The sequence below is a fragment of the Nematostella vectensis genome, chromosome 2 (assembly GCF_932526225.1).
Source record: "Nematostella vectensis chromosome 2, jaNemVect1.1, whole genome shotgun sequence".
Classification (NCBI taxonomy): domain Eukaryota; kingdom Metazoa; phylum Cnidaria; class Anthozoa; order Actiniaria; family Edwardsiidae; genus Nematostella; species Nematostella vectensis.
The window spans coordinates 10,590,126-10,615,199 of NC_064035.1; the positions used below are offsets into that span (position 1 = coordinate 10,590,126).

At 38.3% G+C, this 25,074-nt stretch overlaps 3 protein-coding genes across 4 annotated transcripts; 1 reads left to right on the forward strand and 2 right to left on the reverse strand.

The window, feature by feature from the left end:
* Positions 1–4,888: 4,888 nt before the first annotated feature.
* On the reverse strand, positions 4,889–6,425 carry LOC116604263. 2 transcript variants are annotated; one of them, XM_032366339.2, is made up of 3 exons: positions 6,113–6,425; positions 5,688–5,863; positions 4,889–5,362 (listed from the first exon to the last, which is right to left on the reverse strand). In XM_032366339.2, exons 1-3 carry the CDS (start codon positions 6,125–6,127, stop codon positions 5,017–5,019), a joined length of 537 nt encoding a protein of 178 aa, XP_032222230.2. In that variant the 5' UTR covers positions 6,128–6,425; the 3' UTR covers positions 4,889–5,016. The 2 variants fall into 2 exon arrangements, with proteins under 2 accessions (XP_032222230.2, XP_032222229.2); XM_032366338.2 differs by lacking the exon at positions 6,113–6,425 and having other exon boundaries at positions 5,688–5,954.
* A 1,522-nt stretch (positions 6,426–7,947) lies between these two features.
* Positions 7,948–9,756, reverse strand: LOC5521282 (solute carrier family 35 member G1). Its single transcript, XM_001640914.3, has 2 exons — positions 9,664–9,756; positions 7,948–9,420 (listed from the first exon to the last, which is right to left on the reverse strand). Exon 2 carries the CDS (start codon positions 9,372–9,374, stop codon positions 8,346–8,348), a length of 1,029 nt encoding a protein of 342 aa, XP_001640964.3. The 5' UTR covers positions 9,375–9,420; positions 9,664–9,756; the 3' UTR covers positions 7,948–8,345.
* Positions 9,734–24,066, forward strand: LOC5521166 (dolichyl-diphosphooligosaccharide--protein glycosyltransferase subunit STT3B). Its single transcript, XM_001641039.3, has 20 exons — positions 9,734–9,969; positions 10,877–10,985; positions 11,569–11,678; positions 11,859–11,947; positions 12,071–12,159; positions 12,350–12,415; positions 12,555–12,654; positions 14,937–15,035; positions 15,594–15,740; positions 16,201–16,249; positions 16,339–16,493; positions 16,930–17,165; positions 17,343–17,545; positions 17,930–18,001; positions 18,989–19,088; positions 19,344–19,517; positions 20,247–20,360; positions 22,047–22,171; positions 22,458–22,542; positions 23,093–24,066. The coding sequence occupies exons 1-20, from the start codon at positions 9,773–9,775 to the stop codon at positions 23,198–23,200; spliced, it is 2,427 nt and encodes an 808-aa protein (XP_001641089.2). The 5' UTR covers positions 9,734–9,772; the 3' UTR covers positions 23,201–24,066.
* The last annotated feature ends 1,008 nt before the right edge of the window (positions 24,067–25,074 follow it).

The following is a 25,074-nucleotide window of genomic DNA, read 5'->3' on the forward strand; positions in this document are numbered from 1 at the left end:
AAACCAGAGGAAACCAAAAGCGTTTATGAAAACACACAACATCTAAAACCAGAAAGTATTGGCAGCCAGCAATGTTCGGAGAATATTGTCGCCCCGTCAAGAAATTTATGATCTGAGTAAGAGCAACACGGAAAAAGAACACCTTAGCAAGCCAACGACTATCAAACTATATTACAATCCGCTTGGACCACTTTTCCTTAACCATTTTACTGGGACAAATAATAGATGACCTATAACAATATCGTGTTTACTGCAAAAACCTTTGATGTCTACCGCAGTAAATGAAGCTGTTGATATATATAGATTTAGGCACTGTCTAAAAGCGGAGCCAGCTTTATTACCCTATTTTCATATTGGGAATCTTTGGGCAGTTTAGGGGTATGACCCCCTGAAGAACAGAGCTTCTAGACTAGAATTTCTTTTGAGAATAAAAAAAGAGATCCATAATAATAACATTCACCTCAGTCTATATGATTTAAAAAGACTAAAGTGCTGTATGCTTAACTCCCCCCCCCCCCCCCCCCCCCCCACACACACACACACTTTTTTCATACATGTAACTTGTTTAAAATGCACGGTCCAAGCTGGATTTTATTTTATCTCAGCTATTTCTCCCACCGTAATGAAATGCTGGACCTCCTCCCAATCACCACTTCTTTTGCAGCTTAACAAAAAAATATTGCTGATATTTTAGTTTTATTTATTAACAGTGCTCTGTGTAGCTTCATTTGATAGACAACTGATACTGAACAGATATTTCCTATTTTACATTTCTACAATTAAATAATCTAACATATATGCCTTGTCGTGTACAGCATTACTCAGTTTTTTTGTTGAGTACAGCTTAAAAGGTCAAGAGACTTCAGCAGATGTTTGCGGCAAGAGAGCCCAACATTTTGCACCCAAAAATACCTATGTAAAATTTTCAGCCATTTTTTAAACACAGTACAGGTACAGGTTCTAAATTGCTGAAAGATGCAACTATTAATCTTTGTGAATACAAATATTTCAATTCACTATCCTTTTCCTACTTCAGTCTAACAGCACAGTTATATCATTCTTAAATGTTAACCTCCCAGTTAAAACATCAGACAAAGTTAGCATAGATAAGAAAAGAGAAATCACATTTGACAGCATGTATTGAGGGGGGAGGGCTCCTCCTAAAATAGTCAGATGGGGTTGTTTGTTCTTAACCCATTGACCCCATCTTAACCCATTGACTCCTGGCTATTTTTGAGCTGAATTTACAAAAAACAGACTGAAAACAGATACATCCCCCTCTATTCTGAGTTTTATACAGCCCGTCAAAGTCAAACACAGCTGCACCTAGCCAGCGGTATCCAAGCTTTCCAACAGTGCTTTGAGGTCCCCACTTTTAATCCCTCGTCGTTGTGCTGAAGCCAGCACAAGTTGATGGTTGCTTGTATTTTTCATCAAAAATACAGCTATGAGCATATTAGGAGAGTGTCTCAGGACATCATGAAGTCTTTTGGGGCATAATTGAGTGCTTTGCTTACGGATATTTGCAAGCAAAGGTGGATTCATGATGTTTTTTTCTTGTTTGGCTTTGCCTGGATGAGAAAATAATTTTCTTATGAATCACCACAGCTCTCCTAAATGCTGTCTTTTCTGAAACCAAATTGATTCCAAAATTGTTTACACTGCTATTCTGGGTCTGTATGACCTGGAATTGATTTGTTTGGCTTCGGGGTGAAAAGACTTATAAAAAACCATCTGACTTTGGGGAGAGGAGTGTTGACTGGCCCTCCCCTCGTGAATTTTCCTCTGGATCTCCCAGAATGCTTTGCAATACGTAAAGACATCTTCATGGTTGTACAATCCTTCAAGGAGTGGACATTGTGTTTTGAGGCCATGGTAATGTACCTGGAGGATCAGAATAAAGGTATCTATTTGTGTCTTGAGCTGTGTTTGCTGATCTCTCTCCCTTGTGTGGTATTTTGAGCGTTTTATTGAGAGGGGTGATTCTGCTTTTCTCTCCTTGTTTGATTTGAGATTTGTCAAAGAACCTGTGCTATTATTTGGCTTAAGAGTAGATGCCAACACCTTGGTTGGATGCATATCTGCAATATCATTTATCCCTTAGACTGATGCCTGAGTATCTTCATCTTGTTGTGTTTATTTTGCATTTATGAATTTTTTGGGTTGTGGGTACTTCCCAAAGCCGGTACAGGCCGGTTGAGGCGTCAATGTGTTAAGGGTAAGAAATTATGCTACCTGCCTTTCCTTAGGGAGTGTTCAAAATGCTTAGAGAAAGAAATTGCTTCTGTATTTATGGGAGTCTCTTTGGGTAAATGGGAATGGTAAACAGTAATTTTATCCAATAACAGATATGGCAAAGACGCAGAAATGTAGGTTCAGAAATGTAGGGCAATATCAACCAAACATATTTTTCCCAGGGGAAGAATGTAGATTGACTGAAAAGGAAAAACATATTTTAAAGGGCAGAAAGGAAAGCTAAATATTTTGCTAAATATGCTTCTCATTATCCATGTCTTCATACAGTCTCACATCATGGCTTTTGGGTATTAACAGTTCACCTGAATCAGAAAAAAATCGTTCGTTATTATTTCAATTTTCTAATTTTCTTAAAACATGAGGACAAACATAGAGGAAAACAAATGATTAGATTAGTATCCTTACCAAACAGAAACAGACAACAGATCAATATTGGCTTTGTATGAGAAAGAAAGAGAGACATTTTGACGTTTTTGTGTATTTAACATAAAATTTGGGACAAAAACAGCATAGGCAGGAGATAAAGAAGAGAGAAAGACTTTGTAAGGATGATTGCGAAATGCTTTTTATTTTTCCTAACACATTTGCCAATATATAGCGAATGAATTCTCAATTAAATAAGCTTAATGATACATAGTTTTACCAACACAACTGTGTATACATGAGTCGTCAAGGTCGTTCTTACCTGAGCTAGATAGATAAGTCTAGATTTGTAGATGTATTTTTCTTATTTGTATTGAGGAAAAGTTTCTTTTACGATTATAACAGAACTGGGAAGCCGTTTTAGTGCGCGCCTAAATAGCATCCAATCAGCGTTCAAGAAATTGATCTCTCAGCCAATCAAAAACACAGTGGAAGCAAGATGATTGAATAGTGACACCGGGAAAATCAGAGAAGTTGTAAAACGACAAAAATCGTTTTGTTTGAGGATTATTATCAGAAATATTTGCAAACAAGAATAATTATACTTAAAAGGAATATGACAGGAGTTACGATTCATATATTCTATTCACACTATTTTGAATTGAAATTTTCGTGCGGAACTCACCTTGACTGTCCATGTTGTTTGCCTTGTGGTGTTCGTTCGTTTAGCAGAACAATTCCGTATTTATCATATATTTATCATAAATAAAACTTTTCTATTTTCATTTTTGCTCTGTAACATCATAATGAGAATAGTAGTGCAGAGCCTCGACAATTCCCTGATAAATGCTGCTGGTTTTGTAGCCTTTTCGTTAAACCATTAAGTTTATAACCACCGCACCAGGTGAAGAAATCGAGCCGATATTCAAAGCTTGTAAGAACAAAGCAGTAGACAGATGTATCCCTCAAATTCTTATTTTCATACGGCCATTTGACTGGATAATTAGTTGCATTTTCTCTATTAAACACTTTTCTCGTCAATTCTTCCCTGCCAGCTTGTGCTCCGTTGATCGTTTGATGTCGAAAGTCAGAATAGGCTTAGTCCCCCCCCCCCGGCTTTCCAAGCCCCCCCCCCACCTCCTGTCGGAGCCAGTCTGTCATTGGTTTAGAGTGATCAATCAATTAGCTGGCCTAGTTGCATGAGCTGGTCACGTGAGTGGTACAGCCAGCTGACAGCGTGTGACATGACGTCATTGACCACAAATTTTGAGTCGCCTAGTTTATGACCAATTTCTATACATATGGAGCTCCGCGCGCGGCCGGCTCCGCTACAAGACCAGCCTTTGACTTGACGTTTTTTTCTCCTTTTTACTACTATCTATTCTACAAATAGATGCTTTCCTTTATTATTACAACTATTTCTCAATTATCAACAACTTTAAAACTCCGTTTTTCTGGGTGATGCGTTTTGTTCGTTTTTTAGAAGAGGTTAGAACACGAGTCTAGACCAGGTTTCCCCTCCCCCACGCCTTCTGACGCTCGCGCTACTGTTGAAAATCATACAGATCCTTCTCAGTCAGGAAAGTCGAGGGAGCGCAAGGAATTGGAGGGCTGAGTCGAGCAAAAATGCCAGGACAAAATGGCCATTCAAAATTATAACACAGAAAATGTTTGGCCCTAATAATAACGTATTAAAGTGGATATAAGGTCCACAAAAGTTAAAAGTATAGTTTGATTTACTGCATTACTTTAAATCTAAAATACTGCCCTCGGGGCCCGACTATTGCACAGTCCTCCGAGCTTCCCTTAGCTGATCCTTTTCTCAAATTTAAAAATAAAACGTTCTTCTTTGGAATGACTTATTTTTATATGACTTGCTATTCGGTGTAATTCGCCTTCTTCTGAATGTATATGGCGAAACAAAAACATATCCTGAGGAATTAGGTGCTAAGTTAACGCCTTGACCGCCAGATGATTAACTAAGTTTTTACGGAGAAAAGAGGCAATATGAGGCCGAATGGAATAATCGAGTTGGACAGTAACGAATAAGTCTGTTCATAAAAATATATATTCATAAGACCAAAGTTATTTATATGCGAGATGAGAAAATAAAATAGATATATATTTTTCTCGGGACTAATTTAGGACGTAGCCTTGCAGGTGGATAGGTCATCTTGCATCAAAGCCTTAAAGTCACATTTTTATTGATAATTTCCAATCCTTCTTTCTTTAAAAGCTCCTTAGAGATGTCAAATAAATTACCATAGCATTATGACTCCATACTTTATTTCAAGCTGAGGATTAAGTTACAAAATAAATAGTTAAGGTGGGGCAATAACAAATACAAAAGCTCTCTTAAACATAGTCATTTTCCTTATCTTTTTCTATTTCCTTAATTTAATTAGGCCACATGCACATACATCCAGATGGTACATTAGGGATGACGTCATCGTACCACGTGCTACAGTCGTGGCTAGGCTTTCGTATAAAGTGCAAGTCCTTGTATACGGTAACGCAATCCATGATGCCATACACGCACTCAGGGAGGCCCCGCGCGCCAACACGACCGCTGCACTCCACTCTGTTGTAGCTGTCGGGGACGAACGTGTGAGGTGTGTTGAAGTAGTTTGCCGGGTCCAGGGTTTGCTCTGTTGTTGCGCACGGAGGAATATGGTTGGGAAATTTCGGACGGATTTGCGACAAGAACAAGTTTGATGGCGCTCTTAGCACCCGATGTGTCGGCCTGAAATAAGTCATGTTAGAGTAAAAGTACACAAAAGACAAAAGACACATACAAGATACTAGTAAAACTGTTTATAACTCCGCCTCTTACATTCTTATATTATATTCTTCTTACAAGGCATATATAACATAAAACACATACAAGAATATCATTTTCGTCAGAGCAATACTTTTATATGGCTTACTCCTTTTTTTCTACAGTATAACATTTGCCATTGTACACTTGTGTCCAAAGCACAAGTAAGATTAGAAATGGGGTGAAAGAGAATGAGTAGATAAATTTAAGAATGAACTAATGATGGAATCATGACTAGATGGTGTATTACCTATTGACGTGCTGCTCCATGAAAAATCCCTTTTGATCTTGTCCCTTCACTATTCTGATATCCTTTTTAACCATTTCAAAATTACCAATTTCATTTAGTGATGATTTGGAATCCACTAGCGGCGTTCCCATGACACTTGACAGCAGAATGGCGATCGCTGCTGAAAACACTGCAGCCTTTGAAACAGCAAAACATCGTCTCAGGCAAAGATTAGACATAGTGAGCGAGTACTTTGGTAGATTAATTGCAATGCCTACGTTGGTTAATGCCAAATGCTTTTATAAACCTTCTCATTAATTTTTCAAACTCAAATTAAGAATGGATAGAATTTCACGCCTTAATTGTCCATTAAGTTCTATCTGTTTACGCCTGCCAGGAAACTTTAGTTTTTTTGGGCCAGTATATTCAAGTATCCAGATTCTTACCTTATAGATAGCCATTTTTTCCTTTTCTTCGTGTTGTGTTTTTCCAGTTTGTCTATCTTGCTTCAAGTTATTGTACTATATATACATAAACCTGAGTCCATTCTATTGACAATAACGGTGGCATCATACCGCCTCAAAGTGACTCTAGAGCTAGATTATAAACAGTATGCTTAAAGCAGCTTTCAATAAACTTTTATCTTGAAGTGCTTGCTCTGCGAAGCCGGCAGGTTCACGTGTGTGTAAGCTATTTGCACGCACAAGTGCATGAAGGAGGTACAAGTGTCTAATTTGGTGGAACGACTAACGTTTACATAACCATATCATTGTTAGAGGTGCGTGTGCTATCTCAGGCGTGTAGTTACGCGGGCCCGAGGTTCGCAGCCTCCCGCTAGAATGCCAAAACGTTGGCCATTTCTTATCAAAGGATTGCTAAATAATATTCCACTTTTCCCGTATTATCTATGACTGACCCCACTACCCCATCTTCAGCAAGGTAGCGCACCTGTTTTTGGCGGTGTTAATTAAAGCGAAGACACACTTTGCGGCGAAACGCGTAGGCTTTAATGCTAAAAGTAGATAACTCTGAAGTAAACCTGAAAAATGCAATCAATGTTTGTATGATAAAATGACACGGTAGAAGAGGACGGAAATTAACCAATCATCTGATATCTGATCTCGTGATCCATCCACCATTTAGCACTTCTTCGTTCTGTAAAAAGTCTTGTTAGGAAATCCTCATTTTAAGATCACACTTAACAAATGCAAACCGGAGGCCATCGAGAGCTATCACGTGTACATTGATAATGTCCTTAGCCATAACAAAGGATCTGAATAATACTTTATTATCGTTTTTGCTTTGTCGAGTGCTATCTAATGCGCGTCGTTAGTCGTAGGAGGGACGCTTCAGGCCTTGAGTGCTTTGAAAGCCCACAAGCTTTTATGTCAACACGACTCGAACAAGCATTATACGTGGGAGTCCTTCAATGAGATATTGACGGATCTGGAGAATAATCTTTTAGGCAAAAAAAAAAAGGAACAGACGCCTATAAAGTCTCAGGCTCTGAGCTTGTTTAATGCTTCCTAAAAAAACTCTCCAACGTTTCGCATACGACTTAATCGTGCTGATTTAGACAGCACGATTAAGTCGTATGCGACCTACCTGCGACAGATCTTAGCCAACTACGTCTTTCGTAGCCCGAGCGCCGTAGGAAAGTCGTAGGCTGATTTACACTCTGTGACTCGAGTGGTAGACTGGGGCGAGTCCTGGAGTTCCAAATAAGGCCCAAAAAAGGTTTCGAGAAAGGAGGGGGGGGATTAATTGCTCTTCCATAGATTTCCTTATATTTCTTGTTATTTTTAAGCCAAATATCTGATAAAGGGGGGCCGTGGCCCGCTCTGAACACCCCTAGATCCGCCCCAGGTAGAGGTTTTGCAGACAAGTCGCATAAGACTAAATCGCGTTGTCTAAACCAGACAGCACGATTTAGTTGTATGCGACAACTCAAGTTGACAAGTCAACAAAGCAATGACAGTTTATTGTGACCTTCATTTTAGGATTTAAGACACTTACAGGAGGTGATCAATAAGGAAAACTTCCGAGCTAGTTATTGAAACTGACTGGAGACTGACTGAGAGGTTAGTAGGCCTGTGACCTGAAACTTTTTTACAACATAGAAAAGGCGAAAATAATTATTGTAGATGTGTCATTTGTTTTCCACCTCTTTTTAAATTGCCTTGTGGTCTCCTGATAACTAGAACTCATTTAGATTTTCCATGAAGTTTTGCATCTATTGAAAGTCGACTGTTAGGAGTGCTGTGAACATTAAGGTACTGCCTTTTTTTAATATCAATATTTTTATTTTGATATTGGTAGGGAAGTTGGCAAGACTTGACAGTAGTCAACAACATATTTAACAAGACTCAACTCTACTTACAAAACATTTTTTTAATTGATAGAAGAAAAAAAAACAAGTTGACAAACAATTAATGAATACATTATAGCTTACTGATGTTTCATCCAAGTTCGTTATTTCTTATATAGCATGTAAGACTTTTGCTTGTAGTTGATAATGAATTGAATTGGAAAGTTCTCTTCTGCAAAAACTATAAGAAGCATAAATTTCAATAAGATACATATTAAAAATGAGAATATACTATTTTGCTTTTGATTTTATTAAATATTAGAAATATATAAAAAAGAGCAAAGCATAAAACCACCCCCTAACTCGTCAATCTACTTTGTTTTAACAGATTTATTACTTGATGCAAAACTGGACTGCCTGTATTTTTTGCTAAAGATAATAACATTGCACATGAATACAAGTAGCCCACCTCCTACACTATACCAAGATGGTTTTACTGAAAAAAATGACATTTGCCAGATAAACGCAAACAGAATGTCTGACGTCCTTACTAGAGTCACGATCACTGCTTTTTCTAGTGCAAGGGCTTTTGTCATAAACACCTGAAGAAATATTGCAGCAATTCCAAGGAGAAGCAAGTACCAGTTTTCATTGGTTTCACACATAGGTAGACTCCATTTGCCATCCATCAGTCCTCCAATGGTGCTTGTGGTAAACATAGCAGCGTTCAAATAGAGTACAATAACTATTACCTCAAACTTTCCAAGCTTACGAACAAAAATAAATGCTAATGCAGCAACTATAGCGCCAGCAAGACTTGCACAAACTGGCATCCATACTTCACCCATGTCTTGTCCTGTTGTTGATCCAAATATGAAAGACGGTCTTGCAGTCAAAATGACACCTCCAAGAGAAAACATGGCGGCAAGACCATCCATCCAATGTAATGACTCTTTTAAAAGGATGTACCCGAACAGTGCAGCAAATATCGGGGTAGTAAAACTCAAAACAGTAGCATCTGAAAGAGGCAAGTTTTTGAAACTGTAATACTTCAAGAGAACGCCAGCGGCACCGAGAGCTGAACGTGCCAGGAGAAATTTGTAACTCCACTTTGGGTTTGAGAATAAAGTAATGCGATGGTAAATCACGTAGGGTAAAAGAAACACGCCAACAACAACTGATCGAAACCACACCACCTCATAAGATGGCATTGATGTTGTTAGTTTGACAAAGAGAGCCATGACTGAACCGCTAAATGAAGCAAGGATTGCAAATGCCAGCCCGATGAAGGAAACATGAAACTTCTTCTTGGGCAAGACGAGGTGGTCATCTTGAGATGGCCTTGGTCCCTCCATGACAGAATTGTTATCTTCTTCGGTATCAAGGATCTCAATTTCCATGGCGATGCGTGAAAACCATGGATAGTTATAAATAACTATTCGCGACCTGAAATGAGTTAAAAGTGTAAAGAGCACAAAATATTTCGTTAAAAAACATCAAAACTGTCAGGCGTTACTGACGTAGAGCTACGCATGCGCTTGAGACTGGCGACATAGGAGCTCCACGCCGAGAGGGCACGCGGAGAAATGCGTCGAGGGATCCTTTTTGTAGGCCTAAAAATACTCGCGTCGTTTTTTTAAGTATATTGATGAACCAACAAGCGAAATCAAATAAAAAGAACACACTTACTGTGAAAACTCTTTTTTGACTTTCAATTTGTGTTAGGACTGGTACCGAATTTCGACATGTTGAGGTGTGATTGGTCAGTGGTCACACAACGTGGCTTCACTGAAACAAAATGGAGGTAGAACGCTTACAGAATGTGGATGACAAAGAACTCTCAAAAAGCCACGAAAATGAAGGAAAATCACAAACTATTGGCTGGCAGTCATTACTCACATTCACTGTTCTCGCCCTAGCTTGGGTGGGTGGCTTTGCAAGCCGTTTGTTTGCAGTTATCCGCTTTGAAAGTATCATACACGAGTTCGATCCTTGGTAAGTTCCTCGCTTGACGTTAAAAATAGAATAGTCTTTCTTTTCTATTTTTCTTATTGGTAAATGTGATGACGACTCCGTGATGACTTTACGCCTCATCCATAGAGCAATCAACGTTAATCGTATCAGGAAAGCATCCTTCGTTTGTTGAATGTTCCTTGAAATATTAAGCTCGTGTTTTATTTAAAAACCGGCTCATGCATAATGTGACCCGATGGAACGGTCGATAAACTCTAGATCAGATGTAGTGAGCATTTTCTTGGCTCTCTCATTTTATCTAGTTTAATCCTATCCTCTCTGAGTGACTGATCCGGAAAACCGATTCTTTGACGTTTGTCTTTTTCTATGATTTAGACATCAGAACTTCGCCCGAGACATGTCAATATTTCCCAGTCATCTCATAGAGTAATACTTAGACTTCCTTACAGTTAGTCCATTCACCGACAACAATAATGTGAAAAGATCGTTATCTTTTTAAAGTGTAACTCAAAGAAGTCAATAGAAGTTTTTGAAATATTGAAATATAAAACTTGGGATTACTTTTTTCTCCTTGATACCCAGTGTATTTGATGAAGATCTAATAAGTACTTTTTCAGACGTAAAAACAGCTGTTTTATTGAACTTTACTGCCCTCATTTCATTTCGATATTTAAATAATTCTTATACAGCATACTTTTTTGTTATATTTTGAAAGTTGACTGATTATCCTTGAATTGCCATTGTCTCATTTGAGGTATAGCATGTGTAATTGATAAGACTTTAAAACTGTAGTACTCTGGATTATTTTTTTTTATCCTAGACTGCAGGTGCGAGGCATAATTAAAATCTTCGTCTGCTTGATATTGCAGTTAAAAATTATTAATTATTTTGAAATTAAACAAGCTAATGTTTATTATTATTTTTTTAGGTTCAATTATAGAGCCACCCACCATCTGGCAAACAATGGGTTCTACAACTTTCTCAACTGGTTTGATGAGAGAGCGTGGTACCCTCTGGGCAGAATTGTTGGTGGAACAGTAAGTGGAAACACTTGTCCTAAAGCCCGGCCAAGCAAACCCATGTCAGAGCAAGCTGTCAACAAAGGCACATTGTCGCAAGTTTTCCTACTTACTGTATGGCAACTTGTGTTTTGTTTTGCCACCAACCAACTTGTGTTGATTTGTGTTGAATTTGAATGGGTTCTAATTCTGAAGTCGAGTATGTCTACTAGCGTCCACTAGCATCTTGTTTGGCCAGCTAACGCAAGTGGATGCAAGTCCTTGCGAGTAGACAGAAGATTTTTCATCTTAAAACTTTCTCATTGTTTTGGATTAGTGAGCGGGTCCCCCACACTATTTCTCTCTATCTCTTGTAATTTTGGGACAGTACACTGTATCTAATTTGTATTCTCCTGTTTGCTTGTTAGCACTAGTGTTTGTCATGCAGGGCTTTTATTAACTTTCAGAGTAGGCGGTGGAGATTTAGAAGTAGGGGGTGGAAGTTATTCTATCTTTTAAGTTCAAATAAAACTGAAGTCGACTTTTAAGTTCAAATAAAACTGAAGTCGATCATTTTGAGTTTCCTGGCTTTGTTTGACATTATTATGCTTTGCTTTGTTAGGTCTACCCTGGACTTATGGTCACTTCAGCAGCCATTCATTGGGTCTTGAACACACTTAACATCACTGTTCATATTCGGGATACCTGTGTCTTTCTTGCTCCAGTCTTCAGGTATGGTGAATAGTTCCTACAATAAGATGATTATATCATGCTTTATTGTTCTGCTTTTTAAATGATCTGGAATGTTTGGCTTTTTAATGAATTAGTTTAACAATATTTTTTACATTTTACAGTACTGAGAGAAAGTAATGCAACCAAAATCTGACAAATTTTGCCAAACATTTTCTGCAGTGGGCTTACAGCAATTGCCACCTACCTGCTCACCAAAGAGCTCTGGAATGACCGTGCAGGGCTGTTTGCAGCCTGTTTTATTGCTATAGGTAAGCTGATAAGCAACAAGACTACTGCTTTTAGAATGCATTTTCAGAAAGCACTTGATTCTTGGAATTTGGTTTATGTTCCTAGTGCGTAACAGTGTTTTGAACTGTTTGATTTTTTTCTAGTTCCAGGATACATTTCTCGGTCTGTGGCGGGCTCTTATGACAATGAAGGCATTGCAATTTTTGCTCTTCAATTCACATACTATCTATGGGTGAGCATTTCTGGTCAGTTTGTTTTTCTTTCTCATACAACAGTACAATTAATTTGATACAGTATCAAGTACAGTCTACAACCATACAGTATACGATACTGCCTCAAACAATAGTGTTTATATTGACAATCAATAAACATGTGCTTTAGAGGAAAAGCAGTTTATAACATGAAATATTAATTCTTTTCAGGTCAAATCAGTTAAGACTGGTTCCATTTTCTGGGCAATTTGTACTAGTCTTTCGTATTTCTACATGGTGAGTTCTGTACCTCAATTTGTTAATAAATATGTTCTCTGTGCAGAAGTTAGTTAATGGGACATGAAGCCCAGTGACCCAGCCCAGCCCGTTGGACCTTTTGCGTTTCTGAATTTTGGTGTTATTTATTGGCCTCCAGGTGTCAGCTTGGGGTGGATATGTGTTCATAATCAACCTCATCCCTCTTCACGTTTTCTTTCTTCTACTTATGGGGCGTTTTAACATGAAAATATATGTTTGTAAGTATCCAGCTTATTCATTTCTTTGATACAATACAAACAGCTATCATACAAGGCTATGTGTACAATGTTGACACTCAAACGCGCCGCAGCGCATTGCCGACTAAAATCTCCAAAAAGCTAGACATCCATTCAAAAATAGCCACTGAACATTAACCTAAACCTTAATTATAGTTTATATTTTAGCAATAAAAATGGAAACAGCGATTGAAAAAGTTGATAATTCAAGGCTAAAAGTGTAAATTAGCTAATCGGCTATTTAAAAATTGTTGTAAAAAAGCTTAGAGTTATGCTATTGATATAAAAATTGCACTTTGTTAATGTACTTACATTTGAGATTACCCTCAGTTTAGTTTTTTTCTTGTAAAATAGCTTCAAGTGGATAATTTTGCAGTAACTACTTTTCACATAAAAACGTCATGTGAATTGTTGATGAAGAGAAAACATGTATTATGACGGCCTTTGTTAGACAATATCATAATTTTTAAGTGATAGATGTTTTGTACATTAGTTGCAGTTTCAATAAATTGCGATTGTTAGAAACCTTGAACGCTTCCCATGGAGTAGTTCTGGATTCAGTATCTCACTAACTTTTGTCATGTGACTAACTAGTCTGATAGATAGATATCTGATAACGCAAAAGGTGTCGTGTCAAAAACACGCTATTAGCCTTGCGGCCACACCCTGTAAATTGAATGTATAACACGCAGAGTCATTAGCACGCTAGCGTGTCACTAGATGGCATGTGTACTCGCCAAGTTTTGGTAAGTTTATTAACGTGATCCCACACGCAAGAACACAGCATCGCTCTAGCTATGGACAGATAGTTCAGTCACCGGAGCGGAAAGAATTCATCTTTGGCGAGTAAAGAAGGGACAGACAAGGGCCAAATATCAGAAGGACTATTACAGCAAGAATCGCGAGAAAATCAATAGAAAAATTCGGGGAAAAGGCCAAGCTCAAGAGAGAGGAGAAAAGAGCTAAACTTCCTGACGAAGTCGCAAATCGACGACTAAAATGGCGGCAGAGTAAAGCTCGTCAAAAAGGAACATCTACATGGATATACGTTGCTAGCTCAGAGATTTCTATCTCTAGTATCCTCATTCGTTAATTTGTTTTTGAAGAAATGGTCGCACGAATATACGACACGAAACAGCTAGAACACGAACACGAATAGCTTTGAGAGATTAAGGAATGCGCTCGTTTTTTACATTTATTTGCACATATGGATCTCATTCTTTCTCATTAAAATCCACTCAGTCTAGAGGACGTTTTTTATGTGGGGCGGAAAAACATCAACATCGTGATTTGCGAAAGCCCTGCTAAAGATGTTGTAAAGCCATCTAAAAAAATAGAAGTACATTTACAAATTGCTGAATATTTTTCTTTTCTTTTATCATACACTGTTTGTTTTCTGGTTTAAAAAACAATTCACTACGCTCATAGGGAAATGATTAGCAATATCTTCCTCCATAGCAATGTGTTATGGCAAGAAATTAGCCAGTTGTTCTAAACTTGAATAAACAATGTGCGTGCAGTAATGTCTCGTGTGTGTCAGTGACATGCTCTGCGAATTCGCCATATCTACTTACCAGTGTGCATGGCAAACACAGTTCTGACCGTGTCCAAAAAAGACTCTGCGTGCGTTGACACAACGTAAAGTAATATGATTAGGCTTAGGCGCGCTGAACCGTGCAAATTACACACTGATACGAGCCATGGCATGGTCCGGCGTGCGTGTAACACAATTGGGTACCAACATTCAGCACATAGCCACAAATAGAAGCAGAAGGGTGGTGTTACTTCTTGGTCAGAAGTTCTGACATGCTTATGTAGTTATGTCTAGCTTTTGCAAGAACTGTGAAACCTGAAATTTTTTTGCCACTTAAATTCAGTAAATCATAGTACCTTCATTTAGCAGACACCTCTATAAAGCGGACGTGGACACTGTGTTAACTTTTTACTAGACTTTCTTATGATTGAAACCCCCAATAATTCATAATTCAATATTGAGTGTGTTATTCTTTTAAAGTTTATTCTTCTGACACACCACAATTTACAGATACAGATAATTTGATTACGCTACATTACATTACACTACTATTTTTCTTGAAGGTAGTGTGGCAGGGGGTACCCTAAGAAACCACAAGGCTTGTTAAGTAGGGACCCCCTGACAACTAGACTTGAGCATTCTAAGGAGCTTCACCACTAAACATATACATACCTAAATTAGGATACAGATATGGCATTGTTTCTAATGGTCTAGGCTTTGTCTCATTCAGCTTACTCCACGTTCTACATCACTGCACTCATCATGTCAATGCAAGTACCCTTTGTAGGATTCCAGCCAATCAGGACTAGCGAACATATGGCTGCTGCAGGTTGGTAGGAGGAATTCATAATCACTTAAAATAATCTGATTAGCCAATGTCTATGGATAATGATTAATCACTTACTGTATTTAATAAAGTTGCCCTGACCTTTGATTCTTTGTCAGACTCAGTACAAATGAGATTTACATTACAGATGTGAAATAAATTCCTATAATTTTTTTCTAATAGGAATGGATCCATTTTTACCTAATGCTTGAAATAATCTATGGATAGTGATAAATGATGCATCATACATAAATGAAACATTATAAATTATATATACATAAATGATATATCTAATCTTGGATTCTTTTTTAATAAGTAAGTGTTTGGCTAAGAAATTGGTTACTTAAAATGAAATCAAAAGGAATTGGATTAAAAGGGCTGTACCACCTATGTAAGGTCAGTTATAGTTTTGTGGAAAAAAACGTTTTGTGAAAAAAATGTTTTGTGAATAAAAAGGCTTGCTACAAAAAGTTAAACATCAAAAACCATTAGAATTATTGGGCAATATGTATTTTACGACTAGGACTTTTGGTTACAGTGTTGACTTTGTTGTTTGTGTAGGGACATTTGCTTTGCTTCAAGCATATGCCTTTCTAATGTATGTCAAGGAGAAAGTCTCATGGTCGGATATCAAGAATCTTGTGGTGTTTGGAGCAGTGGCATGTGCAGGATTGGTGTTTGCTTGTGTAGTGGCCCTCACTTATATGGGTTAGTAACTTGTTATGGTGTTATTTGCATTAGTAATATTTTGTACATTATATGTATTTTTTGTAAAGCAAAATTAACTACAAATGCTCCTTACATGGTTTTGTTCTCAAATAATTGATAAACATACCATTTTATTACCAACACTCATTTTACTGAAAGATGATTAAAATTTCATTGAGACTTTGCATTGTTAAAAAGCAAAAGTATTTTAACTAGGCCTTCATTTTGTAGATTGGACTAAGATTTTTTTTTTAATTAAAGGTTATACTACTGGAAAGATCTTATAAAAAACTGGTTGTATTTTTTAATGAAAAAAGCTTGTTAGAAAACAGAATACCCCAGTAAAGTGCTGGGTAGGTGAATTTTAATGGTTGTATTTTTTAATAAAAAAAGCTTGTTAGAAAACAAAATACACCAGGAAAGTGCTGGGTAGGTGAATTTTAATGGTTGTTATTTTCAGGTGTGATTGCTCCTTGGAGTGGCAGGTTCTACTCTCTCTACGATACTGGGTATGTACTGTTTGTACGTCACATCCCGCTTCCATTTAGTCTTTGCTTACTGAGATATTAAATGCAATATTTATTTGCTTGAATTGCAGTTATGCAAAAATTCACATCCCCATAATTGCGTCGGTCTCAGAGCACCAGCCGACGACGTGGGTATCCTTCTTTTTTGACCTTCACATCTTGGTGTGCACCTTCCCTGCAGGCCTGTGGTTTGTCATCAAAAAGATCAATGATGAGAGAGTGTTTGGTATGTACAGAATACAAAATATATAATATACTGTACCGAAAAAAATACAGATTGTGGTTGGCTTATACTGTATGTACAGTACAGTATTTGTTTGTTTATTATTTAAAAGTCTTTGAAATAAAGTAAAAGTGTTTTTGATTGATCAAGCCGGCTGGTTAATTGGGAAAATTTACCATTTTTGTGTAAACGTTTCCATGCTGTCCTGTTTGGTTTATATTTGGGCAGGATTGTGATTCAAAGGGAGTATATTTTGGTGTGTTAGGGTGTTATTGTGAATTATTTTATTTATTTTTTTAATATGAACTGGCTGATTTTCAGAATTGCACAGTATGACTGTAATACAGTATGTTGTCAACGGTATTGGATTTTAATTGCTAGATCTATGTTCTGTGGACTTTAACATAATATTAATGCTTCTCATGTTTCCATTTTGCAGTTGTCCTGTATGCAGTCACTGCAGTCTACTTCGCAGGAGTCATGGTCCGTCTGATGCTAACACTTACCCCAGTTGTGTGCATCCTAGCGGCAATAGCATTTTCAGTCACTCTGGACAATTACCTAGTGGATGACAAGGTACCTGCTGTAAATGAGGGGGAGCAAGATGAGGAGAAGAAAGGAGATAGTGAGGAGGAAGCTGACAAGGGCAAGAAGAAAAAAGAACTTTATGACAAGGTAGGTCTAGGGCCTCTTCCTTCCACAACTACTAAGATGTTACTGTCTTGTAAAAGTAACAATTGTGGACCATAGGGCCCATATGCATTTAGTATAGTTGTGTTTCCAATTACTACAGTAATTACTAATTAGATCATCAGTAAGGGATAGTCAAAAAGTATTTTTTATTCTTCCCAGGCAGGAAAACAAAAAGGCAAAACAAAGAAGCAGGAATCGGTAGAAGAGAGTGAAGATGCCAACGCCATTGGCACAAACCTCAAAGGCCTTGTTGTGATGTGTATTGTGATGATGCTGATGATGTTTGCTGTCCACTGTACTTGGGTCACTAGTAACGCTTACTCCAGTCCATCTGTGGTGCTGGCATCAACCAACTATGATGGGTAGGTGAATGCTGGCTCTACTGAGTAAGATTTTAGAATATATAGGTATTAGGCTTTTTTCACATTTACATTTAATTTGTATCAAGATATGTACAGTAAGGTTGCAATTGAAAGTACATGTACCATAACTTGCAGGTCCACAATGTTTATCGAATGAGTGAATACAGATAATACAGTAAATCCATGAACCTGTAGCATTCTTATTTATGTGCCTGACACAATCACATGATCTTCAGAATTAGGATTTTGCCATGCACAAGTTTTTTGAATTTTGACACGTGGTTACTGTTATCATCTTTGATGATACAGTATGTACAGTATCATATCTGATGAATAATATCTTATTATAAAATAAAATAAAATAAAGTAAACTTCCACCTACAGGAGCAGAAACATCCTTGATGACTTTAGAGAGGCATACTTTTGGCTGAGACAAAACACTGATGACAATGCAAGGTATTTGACTTGTTATTGTCAGAATTTGACATGTTATTCCCTAATCATGCCTCCATGCTAAAATGTTCTTTGCTTGCGTAAAAGGTATCTCTATCACCACTTTAGATCAGTCAGTATCATAACTGTACATTCATGATAAATGGACATTGTATTAGGGGACTTTATGCCTGTGTTTTACCCCATCCTAACATACTACCAGTACCCATTTAAAAGCACTACAATACCTGTTGCTTAGGACATATGTGTTGTCCACATACAGTATATTCATAAAAACAAAGACCGAAAATGGAACAGTCTGTCTGCTTGTCATGGTGTTATTATATTGTGTTGCTTCATTTGTGTAGGGTCATGGTGTTATTATATTGTGTTGCTTATTTGTGTAGGATCATGGTATTATTATATTGCTTATTTGTGTAGGATCATGGCGTTATTATATTGCTTATTTGTGTAGGATCATGTCATGGTGTTATTATATTGTGTTGCTTATTTGTGTAGGATCATGGTATTATTATATTGCTTATTTGTGTAGGATCATGTCATGGTGGTATTATATATTGTGTTGCTTATTTTTTTAGGATCATGGTGTTATTATATTGCTTATTTGTGTAGGATCATGTTGTTATTATATTGCTTATTTGTGTAGGATCATGGTTTTATTATATTGTGTTGCTTATTTTTTTAGGATCATGGTGTTATTATATTACTCATTTGTGTAGGATCATGTTGTTATTATATTACTCATTTGTGTAGGATCATGGTGGTATTATATTGCTTATTTGTGTAGGATCATGTCATGGTGGTATTATATTGTGTTGCTTATTTGTGTGGGATCATGGTGGTATTATATTGCTTATTTGTGTAGGATCATGTCATGGTGGTATTATATTGCTTATTTGTGTAGGATCATGTCATGGTGGTATTATATTGCATATTTGTGTAGGATCATGTCATGGTGTTATTATATTTTGTTGTGTTTTTTTTTCCCAGGATAATGTCGTGGTGGGATTATGGATACCAGATAGCAGGGATGGCTAACCGCACCACCCTAGTAGACAACAACACATGGAACAACAGTCACATAGCATTGGTAAGCACAGGTAGTGTTTTTAGTTGTTCACAAAAGAAGCACATCACTCAGTCGTGACCCCATGGTTTCTGTACTGTCCCTTTTCTATCAAGAGTAACCAGTTGGTGAAAATATAAACTTATATTATACATAATTTGTGGATACTGCTTGTAAATATTGTCCACCTACTGTAACATCTTCACATTCTAATGTTATTTTGATGCAGCATTTTTAACATTGAAAATGTATTTCATTTCATGTATTTCATGTTTTCAGGTTGGTAAGGCAATGTCGTCAAATGAGACAGCTGCCTATAAGATTATGCGCATGCTTGATGTCGACTACATCCTTGTCATCTTTGGGGGTGTCATCGGCTATTCTGGTGACGACATCAATAAGTTCCTGTGGATGGTCCGTATTGCAGAGGGCGAACACCCTCAGGAGATAAAAGTATGTATGGGTGCTCTAGCAAAGTTCATTTTTGTTCAAGTTCAAACTGTGTAGCATGGAAGTCAAATAAGCCTAGATATAGCTTTACCAATAACTGGAATTAAGGCCTGGCTAAACTGGGAGATAAATTAAGTGTGAAATTTCTTCCAAATGTTTCCTAGTTGCCCATGAGCAACAGCAACATTTCTTTGTCGCTGCTACAAGATTTGGCACACACTACATGTTCCTAGTTTAGCCAGGCCTTTAGTACCGTGGAGCTAAGCCCAGGTTACATGAAATGACAGTGAATTGCAGTCAAATTCGAATATTGACTTTTCAGCCTTTGGTACATGTGGGAGACTTCAATTCAAAGAAAATGACCAAAACTGTCAATAAACATAGTTTTTAATAAAATATTGAAATATTATTTCAACAAGGTATTGACAGTTTAAAGTTCAACCGTTTGTAGACAATTAAAAGCCTACAGTAAACACTGACTCCAGACATGCACAGTACCACGACACTGCCCCTTTAAACTAGTTCTTAAAAAAAAAAGTAAAAAATAGTAAAAAAAAAATAGTAAAAAAAATAGTAAAAATAATGTCTTTTATTTACCCTGCCCGAAAATATTGATTTTCTTGATCGACTTGTGTGCTGTATATTTCTGGTAAACACACCTGCTTGGTTCACTACTCTTTTTTTACTATTATCAAACTCACCTAAGATGTATTGTATTTGTTCCCTTTCTAGGAGTCTGACTATTTCACGCCACAGGGCGAGTTCCGTGTGGATTCTGCAGGCTCTCCCATTCTTCTCAACTGTCTGATGTATAAAATGTGCTACTATCGTTTTGGTGAAATGCAGGTAAGACCCTATATCAGTCACACACATTATGGAACCCCCTGGCAAAAACATGTGTCTGTTATATGGAGGTTCCACTGTAGAGGATGAATAAAGTTATCCGTTATATAGAGGTTCCACTGTAGAAGATGAATAAAGGTTATCCGTTATATAGAGGTTCCACAGTAGAGGATGAATAAAGTTATCCGTTATATAGAGGTTCCACTGTAGAGGATGAATAAAGTTATCCGTTATATAGAGGTTCCACTGTAGAGTATGAATAAAGGTTATCCGTTATATAGAGGTTCCACTGTAGAGTATGAATAGAGTTATCCGTTATATAGAGGTTCCACTGTAAAGGATGAATAAAGTTATCCGTTATATGGAGATTCCACTGTTGTAGAGGATTAATAAAGGTTATCCGTTATATAGAGGTTCCACAGTAGATCACGAATAAAGGTTATTTGTTATTTATATCCCAGTGATGAATTTTCACGCGCGCTCATTTGCCAATACGGGTCACGTGCACAATTTCACAGCACAAATATCAGTCGATAACGTGCAGCCAAAGTGATATCTTTCCTGTGAACATTTTTGTGCAGTAAAAAGTCACTTTTCGTCTGCTCAATAAGTCCTCAAACAAACACCAAGGTTTTCAAAACGCTATGAAGGCACAGAAAGAATGTTGTATTTCTTTTATAGAATTATCATCAATATATTTTTTTAGAATTTATCCTGCAACGCGAAAGAAAAAGCAATGACAAAAAACTTCACAACAGCGCGCTTGTGGCGTCATTCCCGTGCACGTCAGCGCACGCAGAAGACATTTCAAAATTGAAAACTTTTGCTTCAATTTCTATTCCAGCTCTCTCAGCAGAACAATAGGAAAACAGTCTAGGTGAAAATCCATCAGTTGAAATGCAAGTTTTGAGCTTGTAGTTTTTGTTCTATTGAAAAAATTGTTGCATGGATTTTTTATGAATTGCGAATTGCAAAAATAACAGCGCGCACTCGTGGCGTCATTCCAGTGCATGTCAGCGCGCTATGAAGAAACTTTTCGCATTTTCAGTGTAGTCACTGGGACATAAAGTAAATAAACCCCTTCTTGGGCTCACTGTTATATCGGCGGATAATGCCCGCGGATGAGGAATGGTCCTCAAAATTTCACAGTTGCCTTCAAAGCTTCGCTTCTCGGCCAACTGTTTATTTTTCGTACCATTTCTCATCCTTGGACATTATCCGCCGATATCCCAGCCGCCAGAAGGGGTTTATAAATGGAGGTCCCACTGTAGAGGATTGGGGGACAAGTAAGCCTTTGGGATTGTGTCTGTAAAAGTTGAACCGGAAGTCTTCGTAGAGTGGTTGTTTTTGTTGTGTTTTGCCACTTGGCCGTGGTACTGTAGTTTTTTTTTTTACTACGGTAGGGGTTGTTTGACTACAGAAGGGGTTGTTTGACTACAGAAGGGGTTGTTTGACTACGGAAGGGGTTGTTTGACTACGAAAGGGGTTGTTTGACTACGAAAGGGGTTGTTTGACTACGAAAGGGGTTGTTTGACTACGGAAGGGGTTGATCGCGGCATATAGGTTTCTCAACTAGTAGTAGTCTGCTGTCTCTGTGTGTCTTCCATGAGTGAGCGTGCTCGTAGCAGCTAGCAGTGTTGAGTGTATGTAAGGTGTGTTCTGATCAACTCATGTTTCATGTCTTTTCAGTTGGATTTCCGCACCCCATCAGGGTTTGACCGAACTCGCAATGTAGAGATCGGAAACAAGAACTTCAAACTCGAGCATATAGAGGAAGCGTTCACTTCCGAACATTGGCTAGTTAGGATTTACAAGTAAGTGGCTTTCACAGACCAAATGCGGTGAAAGTATCAGACGTAGTGTACATACGTGATGGCGCCTTGTGCCCATGGTCAGGGCAGGTTCAGGGTGATTATGAAGGATACGGGTGAGGAGGGGGCGGGAAATAGTGTATAAAACATATGGCTGCATGTAAAAGAAAATTATTGTCAAAGGGGACCCCCAGACCTATAATTACGTTTGCATTTTATCTCTGTCCACCCATGCCGTCTGTTTAAGAAGTGGTTTTATATCAGAATTAACTTGTAATGCTTATTTTAGGGTTAAGGATTTAGTGAATAGAGAAAAGAGTACGAAACCGAAGAGAATAACCAACATCAAGCCGTCTCGTTACATCCCCAGGAAGGTAAGCATATTTAACAGGCCCGTGAACACGATTTCTAGAGTCTTGATGACAGGATAAATTTCTTGAGCCCTAACAGTATTTAAACACCATTTGTAATTCACCTAATAAACCTTACGGTTTTCACTCTGCTGGCAAACACCTTTAAAGTCCGTAGATCCGACTTGATTAACAATGTTGTTGTTTTTTGTTTTAGATACTCAAAGCTCTCAAAAATACAATTTTCCCTGTATTATTTGATACTTTAAAATGGTCTGAGCCTTTTAAATTGTAGGAGGGATTGAAATTCACCTTGAGCTTTTTTATTCACTACTGAGATCTCATTTGCATAGGGTTTCATAGCCTACGAAACCACGCGTCACGCTACTCGGATCCACGGGCAGCATTGATGGATTAGAATAAATAAAGCTAACGTCCCGCCATTGTTTCGTTGACGTTTTTCCTGATAGCGCTCAAAGGAATCCCTCTCCTGGATTGAGCTCTTTCTATACGACTTTCTGGATGGGGGAAGGGTTTTGTGGTCATGTTTCAAATGGCATCATTTTTTCTTTAGACGAGTAGGAAGGGCTACATCAAGAACAAGCTGGCATTCTCTCAAGGCAAACGCGTCTCAAAGAAAGGCAAGAAAAAGTCGAAAACAAGAAGATCCAAGAGCTCTTAAGGAAGCGGCCCAGGAAGCTAGGACATATATAAAGCAATTGGGAAATTCACCCCGGAAAATGGCAATATAATCAACAACCACCGAATACTTTTTTTGTGCTTTATCGGCAAGGCTTTTTAATCGTCAAACCAACCGTGATGCCAGCGAGATATGGTATACATAGCCAGGGGAACAGACCTTTTGGTTTCCGACTCGTTTGAAAAGGGGAGGGACACATTTTTTTTCCTGCTCCGGTTTTTATGGTTTATGTTTATGTTTATTATGTTCAGCTTGTCTTTTTTTTTTTTTGCGAAATTCTTTTCAATGGTAAAGCACGCGTCAGGTATCAAAAGGTCTGTCCCTTATAATCTAAAAGTGTAGACATCCCCTTATAATCTATAGACTTTAGACGTTTGATTTTTGAAATAACACTTCACGACAACAGCTATCACAGAAGTCTTCACCTAAAAACATTATGCCCTGGAATACTGTGGTACTGGCTTAGCGGTAGCACCCCTCTGACCTTCAGACGGTGGTATTTTTACATTGGTTGATGCAGGCGGAAGGATAAACAAGCAAATGAAAAGGGCGGATTATACTAAAATGTTTAAAAAATGGGGAGTTGCTAGCCACCCAACCACTCCCCCCCCCCCTTCGCGGATCCGCCCTTGTTATATAAGTGGCCTTCTTCCTGCATAGATCAAACTTCTCTCATACACTGGTTTGTACCCTCTATTAAGTGGCCATCTTTATTAGGTGTTTATGAGTATGTTTCGAATAATGAATTTTTACAGTATTTATTACCTCCATCAAGCGTCCAATTATGTTATCAGGTGGAGTCTTTTTTTTTTGTGAAAGTGATAATAGATTGAGTACTTAGTGATTGATTTAATTTGTCCTGGATGGTTGTGAGAGATACTATACTTCTACTTTCTTCACTTTAGGTGGTCGCTTCATAGAGGTACCACTGTAGAGTACTTTGACCCCATGCTGGTGGCATATGGGTGGTCGCTTCATGAGGTACCACTGTGGAGTACTTTGTTTGACCCCATGCTGGTGGCATATGGGTTGTCGCTTCATAGAGGTACCACTGTAGAGTACTTTGTTTGGCCCATGCTGGTGGCATATGAGTGGTCGCTTTATAGAGGTGCCACTGTGGAGTACTTTGTTTGACCCCATGCTGGTGGCATATGGGTGGTCGCTTCATAGAGGTACCACTGTAGAGTACTTTGTTTGACCCCATGCTGGTGGCATATGGGTGGTCGCTTCATAGAGGTACCACTATAGAATACTTTGACCCCATGCTGGTGGCATATGGGTGGTCGCTTTATGGAGGTACCACTATAGAATACTTTGTTTGGCCCCATGCTGGTGGCATATGGGTGGTCGCTTTATAGAGGTAACCACTGTGGAGTACTTTGACCCCATGCTGGTGGCATATGGGTGGTCGCTTTATGGAGGTACCACTATAGAGTACTTTGTTTGGCCCATGCTGGTGGCATATGGGTGGTCGCTTTATGGAGGTACCACTGTAGAGTACTTTGACCCCATGCTGGTGGCATATGGGTGGTCGCTTTATGGAGGTACCACTATAGAGTACTTTGTTTGGCCCCATGCTGGTGGCATATGGGTGGTCGCTTTATGGAGGTACCACTATAGAGTACTTTGTTTGACCCCATGCTGGTGGCATATGGGTGGTCGCTTCATAGAGGTACCACTGTGGAGTACTTTGACCCCATGCTGGTGGCATATGGGTGGTCGCTTTATAGAGGTACCACTGTGGAGTACTTTGTTTGACCCCATGCTGGTGGCATATGGGTGGTCGCTTCATAGAGGTACCACTGTAGAGTACTTTGACCCCATGCTGGTGGCATATGGGTGGTCGCTTTATAGAG